Here is a 16,406-nt window from a genome sequence, read left to right as displayed (position 1 = left end):
AAGTGAGGGGTGTTATTTTACCTTTTTCCTAGCTTTCAGTATGTTTAACTACCACTAACGAATTTGGCCTATTAACTAGACTGGGGTGGAGGCTGGGGGCTGAACGGAATTTCATTGAAGAGATGGTGGTTGCAGAGTGCTTTCTCTGTTACCTTTCCAAATTTCTATGGGTTGCTAATGTGAAATAAGACATGGTTCTGGTCTCCTGACTCTTGCAAGGCAAAAATGAAACCGAATGAACAAAACTATAACTATATCCAAAAGTATTGACATAAATACCTTGATTAAATAAAGAATGGGATTATACTTTACTCTATGCCCTGGGAAAAATTAACCTTTCTGTATATTTCATCTTCATCTTCAAAAAAGTATTTTATCTAGGGGTTTTGTGGACTAAGGAAAGAAAAGAAGTATACATGTCTGACTAATAGCAAATGTTCAATAAATGTTTCCTTTGCCCTGCTTTTTAAATTATTACTCAAAGAAATTCAGCCCAGGCCCTGATGTAGTTGTCTTTAACTTCTGACCCCAAGTGCATTCACAGGGAGCTATTAACTGCTTCTCTTTGATCCTGGACATTGTGACTCACATTGACAAAACATGAGTGCTTATTTGCTTATATAATATTTTCTCCTTAGACATAGAATAGAGCTTATGTCTCTGAAAAAAAATGTTTCCCTCTTTTGGGGGGAGTGCATCCGTTTTTCTTGGTACAAAGTGCCTGGAGAAACCTAAAAATATAGGAAGCAGACTGAACAACCAGCTTTACAGTAAACTTGGGTGACTTAAAAAATAATTTTATAGAATTTTTTCATTTTATTCACACAAACTCTGGTGCCCCATATTTGAACATGTCCCTTGGACGGAGATGCCTGGTGGCACTCAGAGGAAAGATAATAGGTCACCAAGGAGAGACTTGATACGGTATGAGCATATTCAGGGGGAGGAGGTCCCCCTCAGACACAGACATAGGGGAGGGGAGGGGAGTAGGGGGGAAGTGGGAGGAAGGGAGGAATGGGAGGATACATGGGATGGGCTAACAACTGAGATGTAATATGTATAAATTAATAAAAATGTATTAAAAAGAAAGAAAGAAAGAAAGAGAAAAAAAAAGAATTTTTTCATTTTATTTTTATGAGTGTCTTGTCTGATTATATGTATGTGCACCACATGAGTACTTGGTATCTGAGGAGACCAGAAGAGGGTATAATCTCTACTGGGACTGGAATTAGGGTTGGTTGTGAGCACCATGTGGGTGCTGTGAGTCAAACCTCGGCCCTCTGCAAGAGCCACAAATGCTCTAGACCACCTAGACATCTCCTCACCCCCAGCTTAGATGATAACAACAAAAAGTAAACAGTTATTTTAGATAAGTGTACTTGATCTGCTATTTTGTTATTAGAGATTAGAGAGTTCACACATAATGTAAATTCTGTTTGTAACCTAGAAAATGTTGAAAGACGATCCCTAAAGCAGCACACACATTCCAGATGCCTGAATCTGCTGTTTTGATGCTTGGCAGCTGTAGCCTCTCTCGAGTATACCCAGAAGCACCACATAATTCCATTTGACTTACAAAGTTAGTTTGACTCGCTCGATTTTATTGTCAGCACAGCAAGCTTTTAAAACAGTATGTGGTTTTTTTTTTTTTTTCTCGAGTCTACTTAAGATACATGTATAAGAGCATTTTAGGTACCTTCTTGCCACTTTTCATTTCATGGTGGATTATTCCAACTATAGTCTGACAATTATAAAAGAGTGAGATACAGTGGATATGTTACTTCTAATTATCTCAGGATAGTGCAGGTGTATTTTTCTTGTCAGCAACTTACAAGGAATCTGGAAAAGCCCTGATTTATAATTTAATGGAAAAATTGCAGTGGATGATGATGGTCTAAAGATTTGCTAGAACAGTTAGTGTTGTGTGTGCGCGCGCATGCGCACTGTATCTGTATCTGTATAAACTATCTCTGTAATACATAATTTCATTCACCCAAATCTCACAAAATATTTGCCAGTATAAAATCACTACAAAAATACGTATTCATTTGTTATAGTGATTTCTGTGAATTTATGCCAAGACCTCACAGTCTGTAATTATTTTGAAAAATTACAACTATGTTTTTGCATACAGAATTATTAAAGTTCTAAACAACACCTATACATATATACTAAAAAGTAAGTTACAATAATGTACTTTCACATAACGGTACAAAACATCACAGATTCAACCACCAAAACTGTAACTTTTATTTGGTAATAGATATTTTAATAAACAGGCTTTCTCCATCTGTAAGACCCTGATAATGCCTTTTAGGAAATCATAGAAAAATAAAATACAATAATTAGCAATTTGTACTTTGTACAAAAATCTTACTATGTTGCTCAGCAGGTTGTTTTGCTAAACACCATATCCTTCCAGCAAATAGATGACGTATATATGCAATGCAATCCAGCATAAACAATCCCTCATTTTGAGAGCTGGACGTCCTATAACACTATTAACTTGTATGCATGCCAGCACATGAAAATTTACATGGAATATTATAGAAGACTTTTATAAGATGAAAATAGTACCACCTTCCAGCAAAATTGGAGTTCCTCACTGCTCTAGTCAAGTAGGTAATAGGTGGGATTGCAGTTCAAGTAATGCAATTTGCTGCATTTGTGTCTCTACCATATTGTAATCACAACTAAAAAGAAGAGATCCGCTGTATAAGCAGCCTGGGAGGAAACACATATGCCCTAATAGTAGAATGATTCCAAATTGAGAAGCCATGATGTGGTGCTATCCCTTCTAATTGTCACAAGCAAGTCTAGACCCTCTTGTAAGATTAGATGGCCACAGTGATAAACATTTGATGATAAATTACCTCAACTCAGTTTACAAAGGAAGGAAAAGACAATCTCTGTGAGGGATTAAATAACTCATTCTAGACAGGTGTTATCTAGGTATTTTATAGAAATATACTATTTAGTATTATTTGTTAGGAATGTGCCACAAAGGTTTTTGTACTTAATATTTTGAGTGCATCAAGGATGGGCGTGGTGGCCCACACCTTTAATTCCAGCACTCGGGAGGCAGAGGCAGGCAGACCACTGTGAGTTCAAGGCCAGGCTGGTCTACAATGTGAGTCCAGGACACTCAAGGCTACACAGAGAAACTTTATCTCAAAAAAAAAAAAAAAAAAAAAAAAAAAAAAAGCAAAACAAAACAAGACAAAAAAAAACCCTGTAAAAACAAAGAAAATGTCTACCATTTAAAATTTGAGAGGGTCATTTAAATATCCAAAGTGTTTCAGCAAATAGGCATTTACACGTGTACTTACATCATTGTAGTTTTGGCTATGCTAAAACAGCAGAAATATGGAGAACTATCTTATCTAATTAGTCATAATCTAGTTTCAATGAAGCCCAAAGAAGAAAGATTCATCTTTACATTCCCACAAATTGGATATAGACAGCATTTCCAGAAATGAAGCACCAAGCACTGTTTTTAAAAAAATCCTTTCTGTTGAGAGGGACAATGAACAAAACAACCTTATACTGCCCATCGAGTTCTAAATGGCAAAATATTTTATTGTTTTCTATGTGAAAACAAAACAAAAGTATTTTCTTCTAAATGATTAATATCTGGACACCAATTTTTCTTCTTCTTAAATTTTGGATATATATATATATCCATATATATATATACAATTTGCTTATGTATATATTATATATATATTCACTTTCCTACTTTAACAACTTATGTAACTTTCTTTCAACCTATACTTTCATCCCAGCCCCGCCATTGACATTTCTTGGTCAAATCAAGCTACTCACAAAGCAACATCTTTGTCTTTCTACCACAGATCTACCAGTTTAGACACATATTGCACAATCCCTTCCCTTGCACTGAAGTTCTATGTACATGTGCCTTTTAAAAGTAACCTTTCTACTTTGTTTGAATACCAATAAACCTTCTACCTCTTCAGTCTTTTTCTATGATTATCTTCTTTTCTGCATAATCAGGTTCTGATCTGTCAATTCACTCGCATTAGTATGTAAATATGCTTTAACATCCTTCATCAAAACAAAACAAAAAACAAAACTGGGAACTCTGCTGACCCTACTCTCCTTTGCAATTGTCCCATTTCTCCTGGCTTCTGTCACAACAAGTATTTTTGAAAACTTGTTTACAGATTCTGATTCCATCTCCTATCTCTTTCCTCAATCCATTCCAGGCAGATTTTGACTGCACTGATTCATAGAGGCTACCCTCAGTTAGGACTTCAAAGAGAACATTCTAGAACAAAGTTGCCATATCCAATGACCATTGCTTTGTTGTGCTTTTGACTTCTTTTCTTTTTTGTTTTTAGATTTTTTTTTTAACTTTGCATGCATGTATCTGTGTATATGGGCACATGTGTGGGGATGCCCAAGGAGGCCAGAAGAGGATATCAGATCCCCTAAAGCTGTGATAACTATTTTGAGCTCTTGAATGTAAGTGCTAGAACCAAGCTCAGGTCCTCTCTATGAGCAGCACACACTGTTAAGCCACCACTCTAGACTTGATCTTGACTTTAAAACTCCAAATCAACTGCATTTCTCTTTCCTGTACCTTACCTTTCACATCTTGGTTTACTTTTTCTTTCTTTCTTTCTTTCTTTCTCTTTGTTTTTATTGTTGTTGTTTTTGTTTGTTTTTTCGAGACAGGGTTTCTCTGTTGTAGCCTTGGCTGTCCTGGACTCACTTTGTAGACCAGGCTGGCCTCGAACCCACAGTGATCCGCCTGCCTCTGCCTCCCGAGTGCTGGGATTAAAACTTCTTGGTTTACTTTATTAGCTTCTCTGTATAACCCCTAAACACTGGAATCTTTTAAAGCTCAATTTTAGTCCTACTTTTCTATTGTACAGGATTATTATTGGTCTTAAAAGTGTATATACTGATACATAGACTAGTGAACTTCAATTCCTGATCTCCAGCTGTTAACAGCAACATCTACACTTAATAGTTCTTTTTAACTCTCAGATACAACTGTTTATAACTCGTGTGTGTGTGTGTGTGTGTGTGTGTGTGTGTGTGTGTGTGTGTGTACATGCATGTGTGTGCCTGTGATTTGCCAATTGGGCTAAAGTGGCTGCTCAGCAAGCCTCAAGGACCCTCTTTTCTCCACCTATCAGCTATGCAATTACAAGAGTGTCATGATGCTAGGTTTTTTAAAATGGGGGTTCTTGGACTTAAACTCATGTCATCAAGCCTTCAAGTAAAGCAGCCTACTACTGAGCTGTCTCCCTACCTACATCTGCATACATAATAGTTCCATTTGAGTGTCTACTGGGTATTTCTGGCATTGTGTAGCCAAATCAAATTTGACTTTTCCCCTTCAGTGCTCCTACTTCACTGCCATTAAATCAATTGCTAGTTCCCCAAGTGCAAATTTAGTTTTGGTTTTTCTGTCTCCTTTATCCCTCATTCCCAATCCACCAAATAAACCTGGCTTTTAATCATCTCAATTCTTCTATGCGTCTCTATCTTTAGCATGTCTACTCTAGCAAAAGCTCCCTTGTTCATGCCTTTTGATTCCTTTTCCTTATTACTATTATCTTTCTCTTTATATTCTCACACACTCCAAATTTCCAACTGTTAACTGCTCTCTCCACTTGGAACTTTGGTCTCAGGTTTCTCATAAATATTTCCTTCAGTTTTTTAGATTGCAGTTTAATATCATATCTGTACAGAATTTTTTTACCACTTATTGTGAAGTCATAATCACTTATAAATGTATCATGTAAGTAGCATGATTATCAGTATAACACATGGCTATTGTGTGTCCTTACTTTTAAAATGTCAATTTCATGAGATTGGATATTGCTTGTCTTTCACTAACCATTAGTACTTTGATGTATGTTTGTATGTATAATAAACACGTTTAAAAATAAATCAGTATGTAAGCATATATACTTATTTTTAAATTGAGGAATTTTTGTAACAAGAATAAATTAATTAAAAAATTATTTTAAAAAATTGAGGAATTTTATAGTTTGGGGCCAGTAAGCTGACATGATTTTCTTTATTTGTTGATGTTTTTAAATATTATATAGTATAAATATGATACAAATTGGGGAAGTCATAGAATTTTGGCTATTTGTATTAAATTATAAATACTTCTATATGTAATACAGAGTGGTTATGAAATAGAGAAATGCAATATTTTAATTTTTTCAGAGGGTTTTTAGAAAATCGGAAGAAAATAAGATCACATAAAGATGGAATAACTATCTGTTATTCATTGAAATTTTAAACATCAAATAAACATAATAAAAAAATAACTAGAAAAAGTATACATTACTATCCTAAATTCACTAAGTGAGTCATGGATTCCCTTTCTTTTTGTTTCTCTTACTGAAAAATCAAAACTACTTGTTTTTTCTGGCTTGTCTTATACGGTATCTGGTTAGTGTCAGCAAAAAGAAGAATCACTTGAAAAAGGGAAAAGAAATTTTAGCTACTATAATGACATTTGTTTTCAACTTTTTGAGAACTGGAAAGTTAGTAACATTATGTGATTGAATGGAAACACAAAATGTTCTACCACAATCCAGCTACACAGCGCTGTACCCTCAGCCCACAGAGACAAAAGGAGGAAGGACACTAAAGCCAGCCTGGGCTACTTAGTAAGACTATGTTTCAAAAAAATGGACCAACTAAAACAAACATCTTTAAATTCAGACTCCAAGCTGTGGCTCTTAAAGCAATTGGGGAAAGAAAGTATACAAGGATTTAAAGTTTAAAATGTTACCATTTTAATGGTATAAACCATTAAAAATAAATAAAAATATATTATATATTATTTATATATATATATAAATAAAAATAATATAAAATAATATAAATAATATAAAAAATAAATAAAAAAATAAAAACCAAAGTGTCACATAAAATTTATAAGAAGATAGTGTATTTTAAAACATTTAATATTATGTAAAATATATATAACATCTTAAAAGTAGGTTGATTATAAACCCTTTCATGTCAGTTCTTTAGTATCTTTTAGATACAGTTTTAAATTTAATGTCAGAATCAAAAAAAAAATCCAAGAGGTGAATAATTCATTAACATGTATACAATATTTTGACAATCACATTTAATGAATTACTATTTTAAAAATCTTTCAAATACATTTATTAGAAATCAAAGCATTAATAAAAGAAGGTTCAGATATGACCATATCCCACTAATGTATTTTAAAATCATAGTTATTTAATTTAGGTGTATTCATGAATTTTTCAAAGTTAATGTAATTATATATTTTCACAAAAATGAGGATTATTTATATTATATATTGACATCCTCAAAACACAATTAAGTTTCAAAATTGCCAGGAAGAACAACATGACATAATGTTATCTGATTCCTTTCTAATAGTTTTCTTTTTAAATGAAGTAACCACTTTAGCATTAGCTATCCTTTTTATTACATTCTGGGCTATAATACTTGATATTAATGTTATAGTTAATGCTATGCTTGTAATCCTTCAAATATGAGGTCATATCAAGTATAACTGAAATTTAGCAAGCATTGTTAGTTAAAATTTGCCCTTTTGGGCTGGACAGATTGCTCAGTGGTTAAGAGCACTGCCTGCTCTTCCAAAGTACCGAGATTCAATTCCCAGCACCCACATGGCAGCTCACAACTGTCTGTAGCTCCAAGATTTGACACCCTCTGACCAATGCACATAAATTAAAATTAATAAAACATATTTCTTAAAATTTACCCTCTCAAAACAAAATGTAGATGGTTGATATTTTCCTTTCACACAAAATGAAAACTAAACTCATGGAAAAAAAAATCCCACAAAGGCATTTATATTCTATATACAGGTTTTCAATGTCACAATCTAAGGGGAGTCATTTTAGCAAAATGATTAATATGATATCAGAAATGAAACACATTCAATGATCTTTCAAGTGATTTTCATATGCATTTCTGTTACCATAGTTCTAATATTGTGTCCCTCTGCCCCCAAATGCTCCCATTTCAAGTTTTATTTCTATTATTTTTTTACTCTTGAAGGACTAATAAAAAAAACAACAACAAAATTTAATGGAAGCTCCATGTTTTTATAAAAAGAAAATGAGAGTTTTGCATAGTATCAATATATTAATATAATGTTCTTTGAAGAACTATATATAGAACAGGAAGAAAGACCACATTAAATTAAAACTCCAATGAAAAATATATACATTACATGCTTTCCATATAGTGCAGAAAAATTTAAAGCCTCAGTATTTGCTTATTGCCTATAATAGCATTGTCTTAATGATACTTTGAGTGTATGTGGCAGTGATATTTTAAAATAATATATAATGATATGAAAATAGGTTGACTTTAACAATAATCACATCAACTACTTTGATGAGAATATAGCTTATTCACTTCCACATTCCTTAGCAAGTGAGTGGCTACTAGTTTTATTTTCTTAGAGTTTCTAAAGACCTTATTTTAAGTAGATTTAGTAAAGGAAAACAAATGTATGGCAACAAATAAATCATGCCCAGTTAAAATTTCATCATGGCTTTGATAATAATATCCATAGATCAGAATCATAAAGAGCAAATGTTACTGCTCCTGTCAAATTGAGGCAATATATTAGATATGTTAAATCGAATTATGTCTAGAACACAAACAGCTAATTCTACAAATAACTCAACGTAGAGAAGCTTCATGACATCACAGAAGCAGCAGAGCATTTCAGATAAAACCTTGACATTTGTGGTTTGTTTTTAGGAATTGGCTTTTTTCACACCATATATCATGGTTTCAAACACTTAAAATTGTATTGGCTCTTTCTAGAAGAGAGGAAACAGAAGAGTGGGAACTACAAACATGACCAAACTTGTGATGAAATGCTCATTTTAACCGGCGTGTGTGTGTGTGTGTGTGTGTGTGTGTGTGTGTGTGTGTGTGTGTGTGTGTAACTCAGTGATGGAATACTTGCCTTCTGTGGCAGGGCCTTGCCCTTGAGCACCAGCACAGAAACTCAAACAGCAGTTCACATCAATATTTCTCGGTATATAACTGCTTGTGAACTCATGAAAGCAATTATGACTAAATGTAAAACCTGAACTGGACATAGGGAAAACAAGGGTTCTTGTGTCCCCAGAGTTTTCTTTATAATCATGTACTAAGCGAAGACAAGGCTGGATTTCCCTTTCTAGGAGGACTAATGAGATGGAGATCCTGATGCCAATTGAGTAGGGATCCTGAGGCAGTGCTGTTACCTACTTCTCAGGCGTTCTAATGCACTATTTGATTACATGCCAACTAAAAATGCTATAGTGGCAAATTAAAGACAACTAGGAATAAAAATGATGTATAAACACGGATAAGGACAGGTATGTATAACTTGAGAGACTATCATTAATAAAATAAATACTTTTTGAATTTACAACTTGTCTGATAAACTTATGGGTTAACCTGTACCTTATTTGCTAATACAAAACTGGAAACCATTTGCCCTGGGGCTGTGACTGAAAGGTACCATACCTTCCTAGTATGCACAATTCTCTCTTTTGCAATTAAGTCTCAACCTTTATCCTGTTCTGCCAAGTATTATTTCTTTAGTGCCTTTGCTATTCTCAAAACAAACAAACAAACAAACAAACAAACAAGCAAAAACCTGGTTGTACTTAAGGGTAGAAGATTTAACCTTTGGAATTTTCTCTTACTATGAAACAAATCAAAGATTTCCTTCTTGAAGAAAAGGCGGCAGTGTGAGTAGCAGGTGTAGAAATGTAAGCAAGGGCAATCTTTTGTTTTTGGTTATAAAAATTTGGTTTCATTGGGAAAGTATCAAATATAATAAAGTAAAAGTGACTTGGAATCATTGTGATGCACAAGCATTGTAACTCTTAGATTCTTCTTGGAAAAAATTGAAGTTTACTTAGAAGTCCTTTACCTCCCTTTGAAACTCAAGTTCTCTTTGCTCACAGGCTTCATTTAAAATGCAGTAACTTGAAAAGCTAAACACTTAAATATATTTCATGAGTTCAAAGAGAAATCTACCAAGCAAACATAAAACCCTCGATTCAAGAGCAGAGAACTCAAGTCTTCTTACATACAGCTCAAGCCAAGTGATAAGGATGCACAGAACAATTCGAACTAATGATCATTTAAATCCAACTACTCTTCAGTAAAAGAAGTTAGTTAAAATACATCTGGACAACCCGTGTCTTCTAGATCTGCCCAACTTTTCCCCTAGAACACATATGTATCGTGCAACACCTCCTCATAACAAAATCCTACCGTTTTTTTTAATAAATCTTTAAAACATGTGACTAATTATTGACGTTTAGAGGGAACATTAGAGAAAGGGGGGATGTCGATTTTTATGGAATCTAACATTTTTCTTCTATTCGACCTAGTCATGGGTAATCACTTTCTTCCCTGGTTAATGAATCCTGTTTAGAAGGATTTTATGCAAGTTTTGAAGTGAAGATTGTTACATTGCTAGAAAAATTAGCTCAGGTGAGAGAGCTCAGGTGTTTGGTTTGGAAAAACAATAGCTGTTTTTAAAGGCTCTGTGAAGAATGAGTTCATATATGGGCTGAGTTCTGATGAGCCTATCTTAATGAACCCACAAGCATCATTCCCTCTACCAGACAAGAGGAAGGATGTTTGGGAAGAATTTAAGGAGATTCTGACGTTCGAGATCTTTTTATGAAAGGGATTGAAAATGCAATCCACTCTTGAGTTCCTGTTTGTTTATTCTTATTCTACAGCACGCTCTAATCCCCAGTGGCAGAGTAACCATAGCAAACTGCAAGGCAGCAGTTTAAAATTTAAATGTGAGGATTAATAGAAGCCAATGACAGTGTACTTAAATTCATTTTTTGTGAAAAAAATTATGCATATTGGAAGCATGTTGTTTTGTTCAACTATTTGTTCAGCTAAAGCAAATAAAATTTATACTTTTCTGAAAATTATAAAAATGAGAAAGGATGTTGGAAATGTTGATCACAAAAAGGGAAGGTTATGTGACTTCATTGCTGAGGGAAAAAAGAAGGACCCCAGTTGTAGTCAGTCTACTCTTCTGTGGTTTGGAATCTTTCAAAGAAAAGTATTAAAATATGTTCTGATTAATTATGAACGTGAGTTTATTCAGCTGCGTGGCATTCAAGTTGTGAAAGTTAACATGATCATTATCTAAGAAGTGATGCACCCAGCTTTAAGCCTCTTGTTTGCATAAAGATACAGATCGTCTATAAGTTAACGTTTGGTTCTTAAAATACTAATTTCTTTTTTTTCAATATTAACTTTCCTAGGCTAGCTGAAGCTGCAGAAAATAATTACCTTTCATTTTGAAATTTCTTTCTTTTGTGCTTAATTTCTGTTAAGTGAAGGCAGAACCTACATCCTCTGACTTGAAGGGCTTCCATTTGTATGCTAAGACCCAACATGCTAAAACTGATGTTTTGCAGCCTGCCCTGCCATCCAGCCCCTTCCATGAGGGTTTACTAGATTTATAGACGTGCTGTGCTTCACTATGATGATATAATGAGAGTATTGATAAAACCCGAGACAGAGATAGTATGGGGGATTTAAACAGAAAACAGATGAAAAATGTAATAAAGGAATAGAAAAAAGAGAGAGAATACTGGTAAAAATCTTGAGATGAGAGTTTAACTGACTTTCTCCCAGAGTGTAAATTCAATAGAGAAAGATATTGAAATAGACGTTTATGACAAGGTTGGATAATATGCAATTTCCTCTTCACCATCACTGCTGTAGAGGACTTTATGAAAACTTTAACTCTAACTGATTAAATTTGGCTTTCTTTTCTATTATGGGCTGTGACAAGCTTTAGAGCTTTGGTTAGAAGGTTGCCTTATTCAGTTTGTAGCTGGTTAGATTTTAAGGAGTAATACAGGCATAACAAATCTCTGATTACAGCATGCACAACTCATTTATCAGCAGTTACAAGGCAACTCTGCAAATTTTCTGTAAGTCTTCCTGTTACACTGTCATCACTTCAGATAATTTTTAGCTGAATGATTTAAATACCCCATTTTTCTTCTTGATTGTACATTTGTTTTACATTTTTGGCTATAGACGAGAAGTTGACTATCAAGTAAATAAAAAATTTGCATGGTCTGCTTTTCAAAATTCCAAGAATTCACTCATTAGAATTGATTAAGATTTCTTAAAAGCAAGTACATAATGTATATGCACATTTTAGTTATTTGAGATTGCTCCTAACTGTAATTACGAAAATTATTATCTTATTTTTAGGTAATTATCTTATACTTGTATGTGGCAAATAAATCTAGTTATTGAATGGAATATGGACACCAGTAAATCTCAAAATGTTTCATGCTATATTTTCAACTAATTGTAGTATTTTAACCATGAATATTCCCAGATCTTATTTCCTCTTGGACCATAGGGTGCATGGCCATTAGGCAGCAAAGAAATAGATATTCTTATAATTTAATATGTCTGTTTAATTCTGTATATTTCTGACTTGTTCTGTCCATAATGAAGTTCACAATTACACTTAACATTATCATGCCCATAGCTTGGTAAATTATAAATGTAATTTTACAAAACTTGGAAGAAGGTATGGTGAGGGGCACGGGGAGAAGTAGAAAGAAAGTGTTCTAGTAAATCAGGAAAGACATAAGATAAAAACACAAATTAACTAGAAATAGAATTGTATCATTATAATTTTAAAAGAAAAAATTAACAGATTTTTAATCTTGCCATTACTGAATGTGAACCCTTAGAATTGTAAATACAGTTATAGAATTCATTTCATCAAGGCATACAGATGCTACCGATGTAGTCCTATGATGGACCATATTATTCTATTTCTTATTTTTCTAAATAACTTTGTATTATAAAAATAAATATATGATTAATAAATTTAATCATCTGTTTACATCTGTTGTCATTTAATAGCTATTTAGATACAGGTAAATATGGAAATTTTATATTTCCCATAAATGTATCCAGATTTGTGTAAATGTATCAAGCAAACTGCAGACTCTATGAGTGTCGGATGGCCATGCATGTTGGTGGCTGGAAAATGTTGCTAGCTATTTCTGACACACTTGCTTTAAAAGTTATGGATTTTCCACTTTTTCCTTTCTGAGTATAGTTAAAGAATATTTTAAAGACATCCTTTTATCTCTATACATGACTTTTTCTTTTAATGAGAAAAATTAAGTTCCAATAGGAGGGGAAAAAACAGGAGATGGATAAGTTAAAGAAAACATATGGAAAGATCCAGTATAAAGGACCAATTAAAAATGGTACAAACAAGAAGAAAGGGAAAGTGATGATCTCTAAGTGGAAACAGCTGTGCCCTCTCCCAGTATTGTTTAGGGAGGAAGTTGGGTCTGCAAAGAGGGATGCCTTTGTCTTGGCCATCACACAGAAATTAGTTCACTAAGTCTGCATCTGTAGACAACCTGCTCTGTATTTTTCTTTCCTCAATACATGGCTTATTCTTCATTCATCATGATGGTAAGTTTTGTAGTTTCACAGGGAGCAGGTGATTTTTTTAAGTTCAGTTTGTTTAAAAAGGAGAACTGTTTTGATAAGCTGACAAATTCACAGGAAAAATATATCTGCTTTTCTTGCTGCAAGGCTCAGAGAATATTATGACAACACATCTCAGATGTGTTCTTATTTTTATATACAATGATGGACCAAGGTTTACACATTATATATTTATGCAAATATATGCTTAAATATGAGATCTATTTATATCGTTTATAGTATCCATACTAATTTCTAGAAGATTTGGAAAACAACTCAGCATGTTCATGTAACTCATTTTTGTGAACAAAATATGGTAACTGTTAAAGTTGGAAATACACCAGTTATCAGTCAACAAAATGTTTATTACCTTGGAATACTGTAAGCTGTCTTAAATTATGTAAATCATTTTCCATTAAATCTATAGCTACTATGTTAGACCTTTTATTCAAAGAAGTCTTAATGTGAACAATTAACTCTCTCAAGGTTTTGATAATTGCTTTTCAAACTCGTGAAGATGAATCCAAGGGAGCAGCCATAGGTCTACTCCATGCATCACAGACTTGTGAAAACCATTAGGACAATGGACTCTTGGCCTTTCTAAGGGTGATTCTTGTAACATAGTAGAGAAATACTGTATAGTTAGTAAAAATTAGAGGGGGGAAAAGCCTCTCAGCAACAACCACCTGCTATGAAATGTGTAGATCCCTATAAAGTTAATTAAAAAATATAGACAAACCCAGCCTTAGAAGATTTAAAAGCACAGTATTTTTGTCTATCTTCACCCCCCCCCCCAACAATGCCCTTCACACCGTAGTCACACCTGACACAAATGCTCTACATGGAGTCATTAATCATTTCTGCAAATCACTGTGACACCACCAGGCACCAACAGTTAAGTTATTGAAAATAAAAAAAGCAGTACAGCCTGTAGAGTTGAGCAAAAACGACTGAAGAAGAAGTATGTTAAATTGGAAGCTACTTAGATTAGAGAACATGGTAGAATGGTGAACTATTTCTTTCTTATCTATTCTTATCTATCATCAAACTCTACACACGCCTCTGAAGATGCCACACCTGGACACATTCCTTTAGTCCATGAACACTTGCCAAACACTTCTATACAAAGTTACACATTCATGCTAGTTAGTTATCGGTTTACGTAGCGGTACACTGCAGCGGGCCAGAGTTTCATCTGCGGGCTATTCAGACAGGACTTGTGTATAGCATGACGCTGAATTCCAGGGTGGAAGCATGAACGTAAGGTGTGCAGCCACAGTCTGAGCAGGAACCTGTGGGTGGTGAAGGGACGTCTGGAGGATCAGAAGGATGAGTCGTAGAGGGCATATCTTTCTTTGTAGAAATGCTGAGGCACAAAATACAGGTGTTTATAGTACTTTCATACGTGAAATCCTTTCTCCTGTATGTGCATCATATGTAAACGTAAAGTCTGTATGCTGCTGACTATTCGTCTTTGATGTCCAATGAGTATAACTCCGATTCGTCTAATGTCACTGAGAAAGCATGAAGAGGGAGAGAAGGGAGAAGAAACAGAGGACAGGGAGGGAGGGAGGGAGAGAAAGAGAGATTTTTGAGCATCTGGAGTTAATAAAGACAAGCCAGAGGAAAATGAATATTTAGCTTTGTTAAACATGTACCATGTCACATTTGACAAAAAAATGTGTTGGCTAACTGTTAAGCAATCATATAAATGAACAGCAATAATTTCATATTTTCTCCCGGGTTCCATAAAATATACTGTAATCTTAAATTTAATGATATAAACAAAAATTTCACATCTGTATAGAATGTTTACATTTCTGAAGGCATAAGGCTATTTATAATTCAAGTAGTTATACAAATTTGCAACAGTCATAGAAAATGCAGAGCATGTAGGGTAGAGGTATAATGTGAGCATGATCTGCATTCTCATAGCCTCTCTATAATCTGAAAAAATGACACTAAGCAAAATTTAGCAAGTTTGTAGAATCGAATAAAAGTGGAAATGTATATATAGTCTACATGTACATATTCAAACCCTACAGCAACTGAACTCCTTTGCTTAAAAGGCACACATAAAAGTACAAAAGTTGTACAATGCGAAACCACTCATGTTAAGAAAAAGTGAGACATCAAAGAAAATTTCACACAGTAGACCAAATTAATGAACTAGATTTATAGGCATTAACACAACTAAAAAGCAAGAATAACATATAACCTTTTGTATTGTAAAATGAACTTTACAATTTATATGAAATATAGAAATAAGATATTCACAGACTGATAAACACTTAATACAGAAGAGTGATGACCTTGAAATGGGGTAGAAGATGGGATAGAAGTGGTGTACACATAGAGCTTTAAGTTTGTTATGAATGGATCATCTCACAAACCTAGTGGTGGGTACACAGGAATGTGTTACATTATTCCTTGTACCTGTTTGTGCATGTATGAGACATAACTCACAAGAACCAATAAAATCCATTATTTGACTTAAAAACTGTCATTGTTTTGAACCATATGAGATTGTCCTGCTATCTTAAAAAATAGTAATTTCATATGGCTCCGTCTAATTGCTATGGATTTTTTCATCCACATTTTGAACTTTTTTATTGACTGCAGGAAATGATGACCTTTGAGACAATGGTAGACGTTTGATCATAATAATACATAGAAGGATCTCTTTAATGTGGCATGGTAACAGTAGACTGATTTAATGAAGATAGTAGAAATTGATTATGCACTATTAGTATATGCACGAACACTTTACTAAGGCAACAAACACCTTGTCTATTTAGTATCTACAGTGCGAATAAGATCAATATGCATTTTGAAAACATTTACAACTTTGTCAAAAAGCTATTGAATTACAAATATTC

General features: G+C 33.9%; 1 protein-coding gene across 3 annotated transcripts in view; it reads right to left on the bottom strand.

The window, feature by feature from the left end:
- Positions 1 to 6,939: 6,939 nt before the first annotated feature.
- EPHA6 (EPH receptor A6) overlaps positions 6,940 to 16,406 on the bottom strand; it is an 896,620-nt gene continuing 887,153 nt past the window's right edge. For all 3 annotated transcript variants that reach the window (XM_084801064.1, XM_084801065.1, XM_084801067.1), the window contains one exon: positions 6,940 to 15,041. In XM_084801064.1, coding sequence (XP_084657190.1) covers positions 14,927 to 15,041 — 115 coding nt within the window. In that variant the 3' untranslated portion in view covers positions 6,940 to 14,926. The remainder of the gene's footprint in view (positions 15,042 to 16,406) is intronic.

Source organism: Acomys minous, assembly GCF_964271855.1.
Source record: "Acomys minous genome assembly, chromosome: 11".
Classification (NCBI taxonomy): domain Eukaryota; kingdom Metazoa; phylum Chordata; class Mammalia; order Rodentia; family Muridae; genus Acomys; species Acomys minous.
Note: the sequence above shows the minus strand (reverse complement) of the source record. Positions and strands in the feature narration are given on the sequence as shown.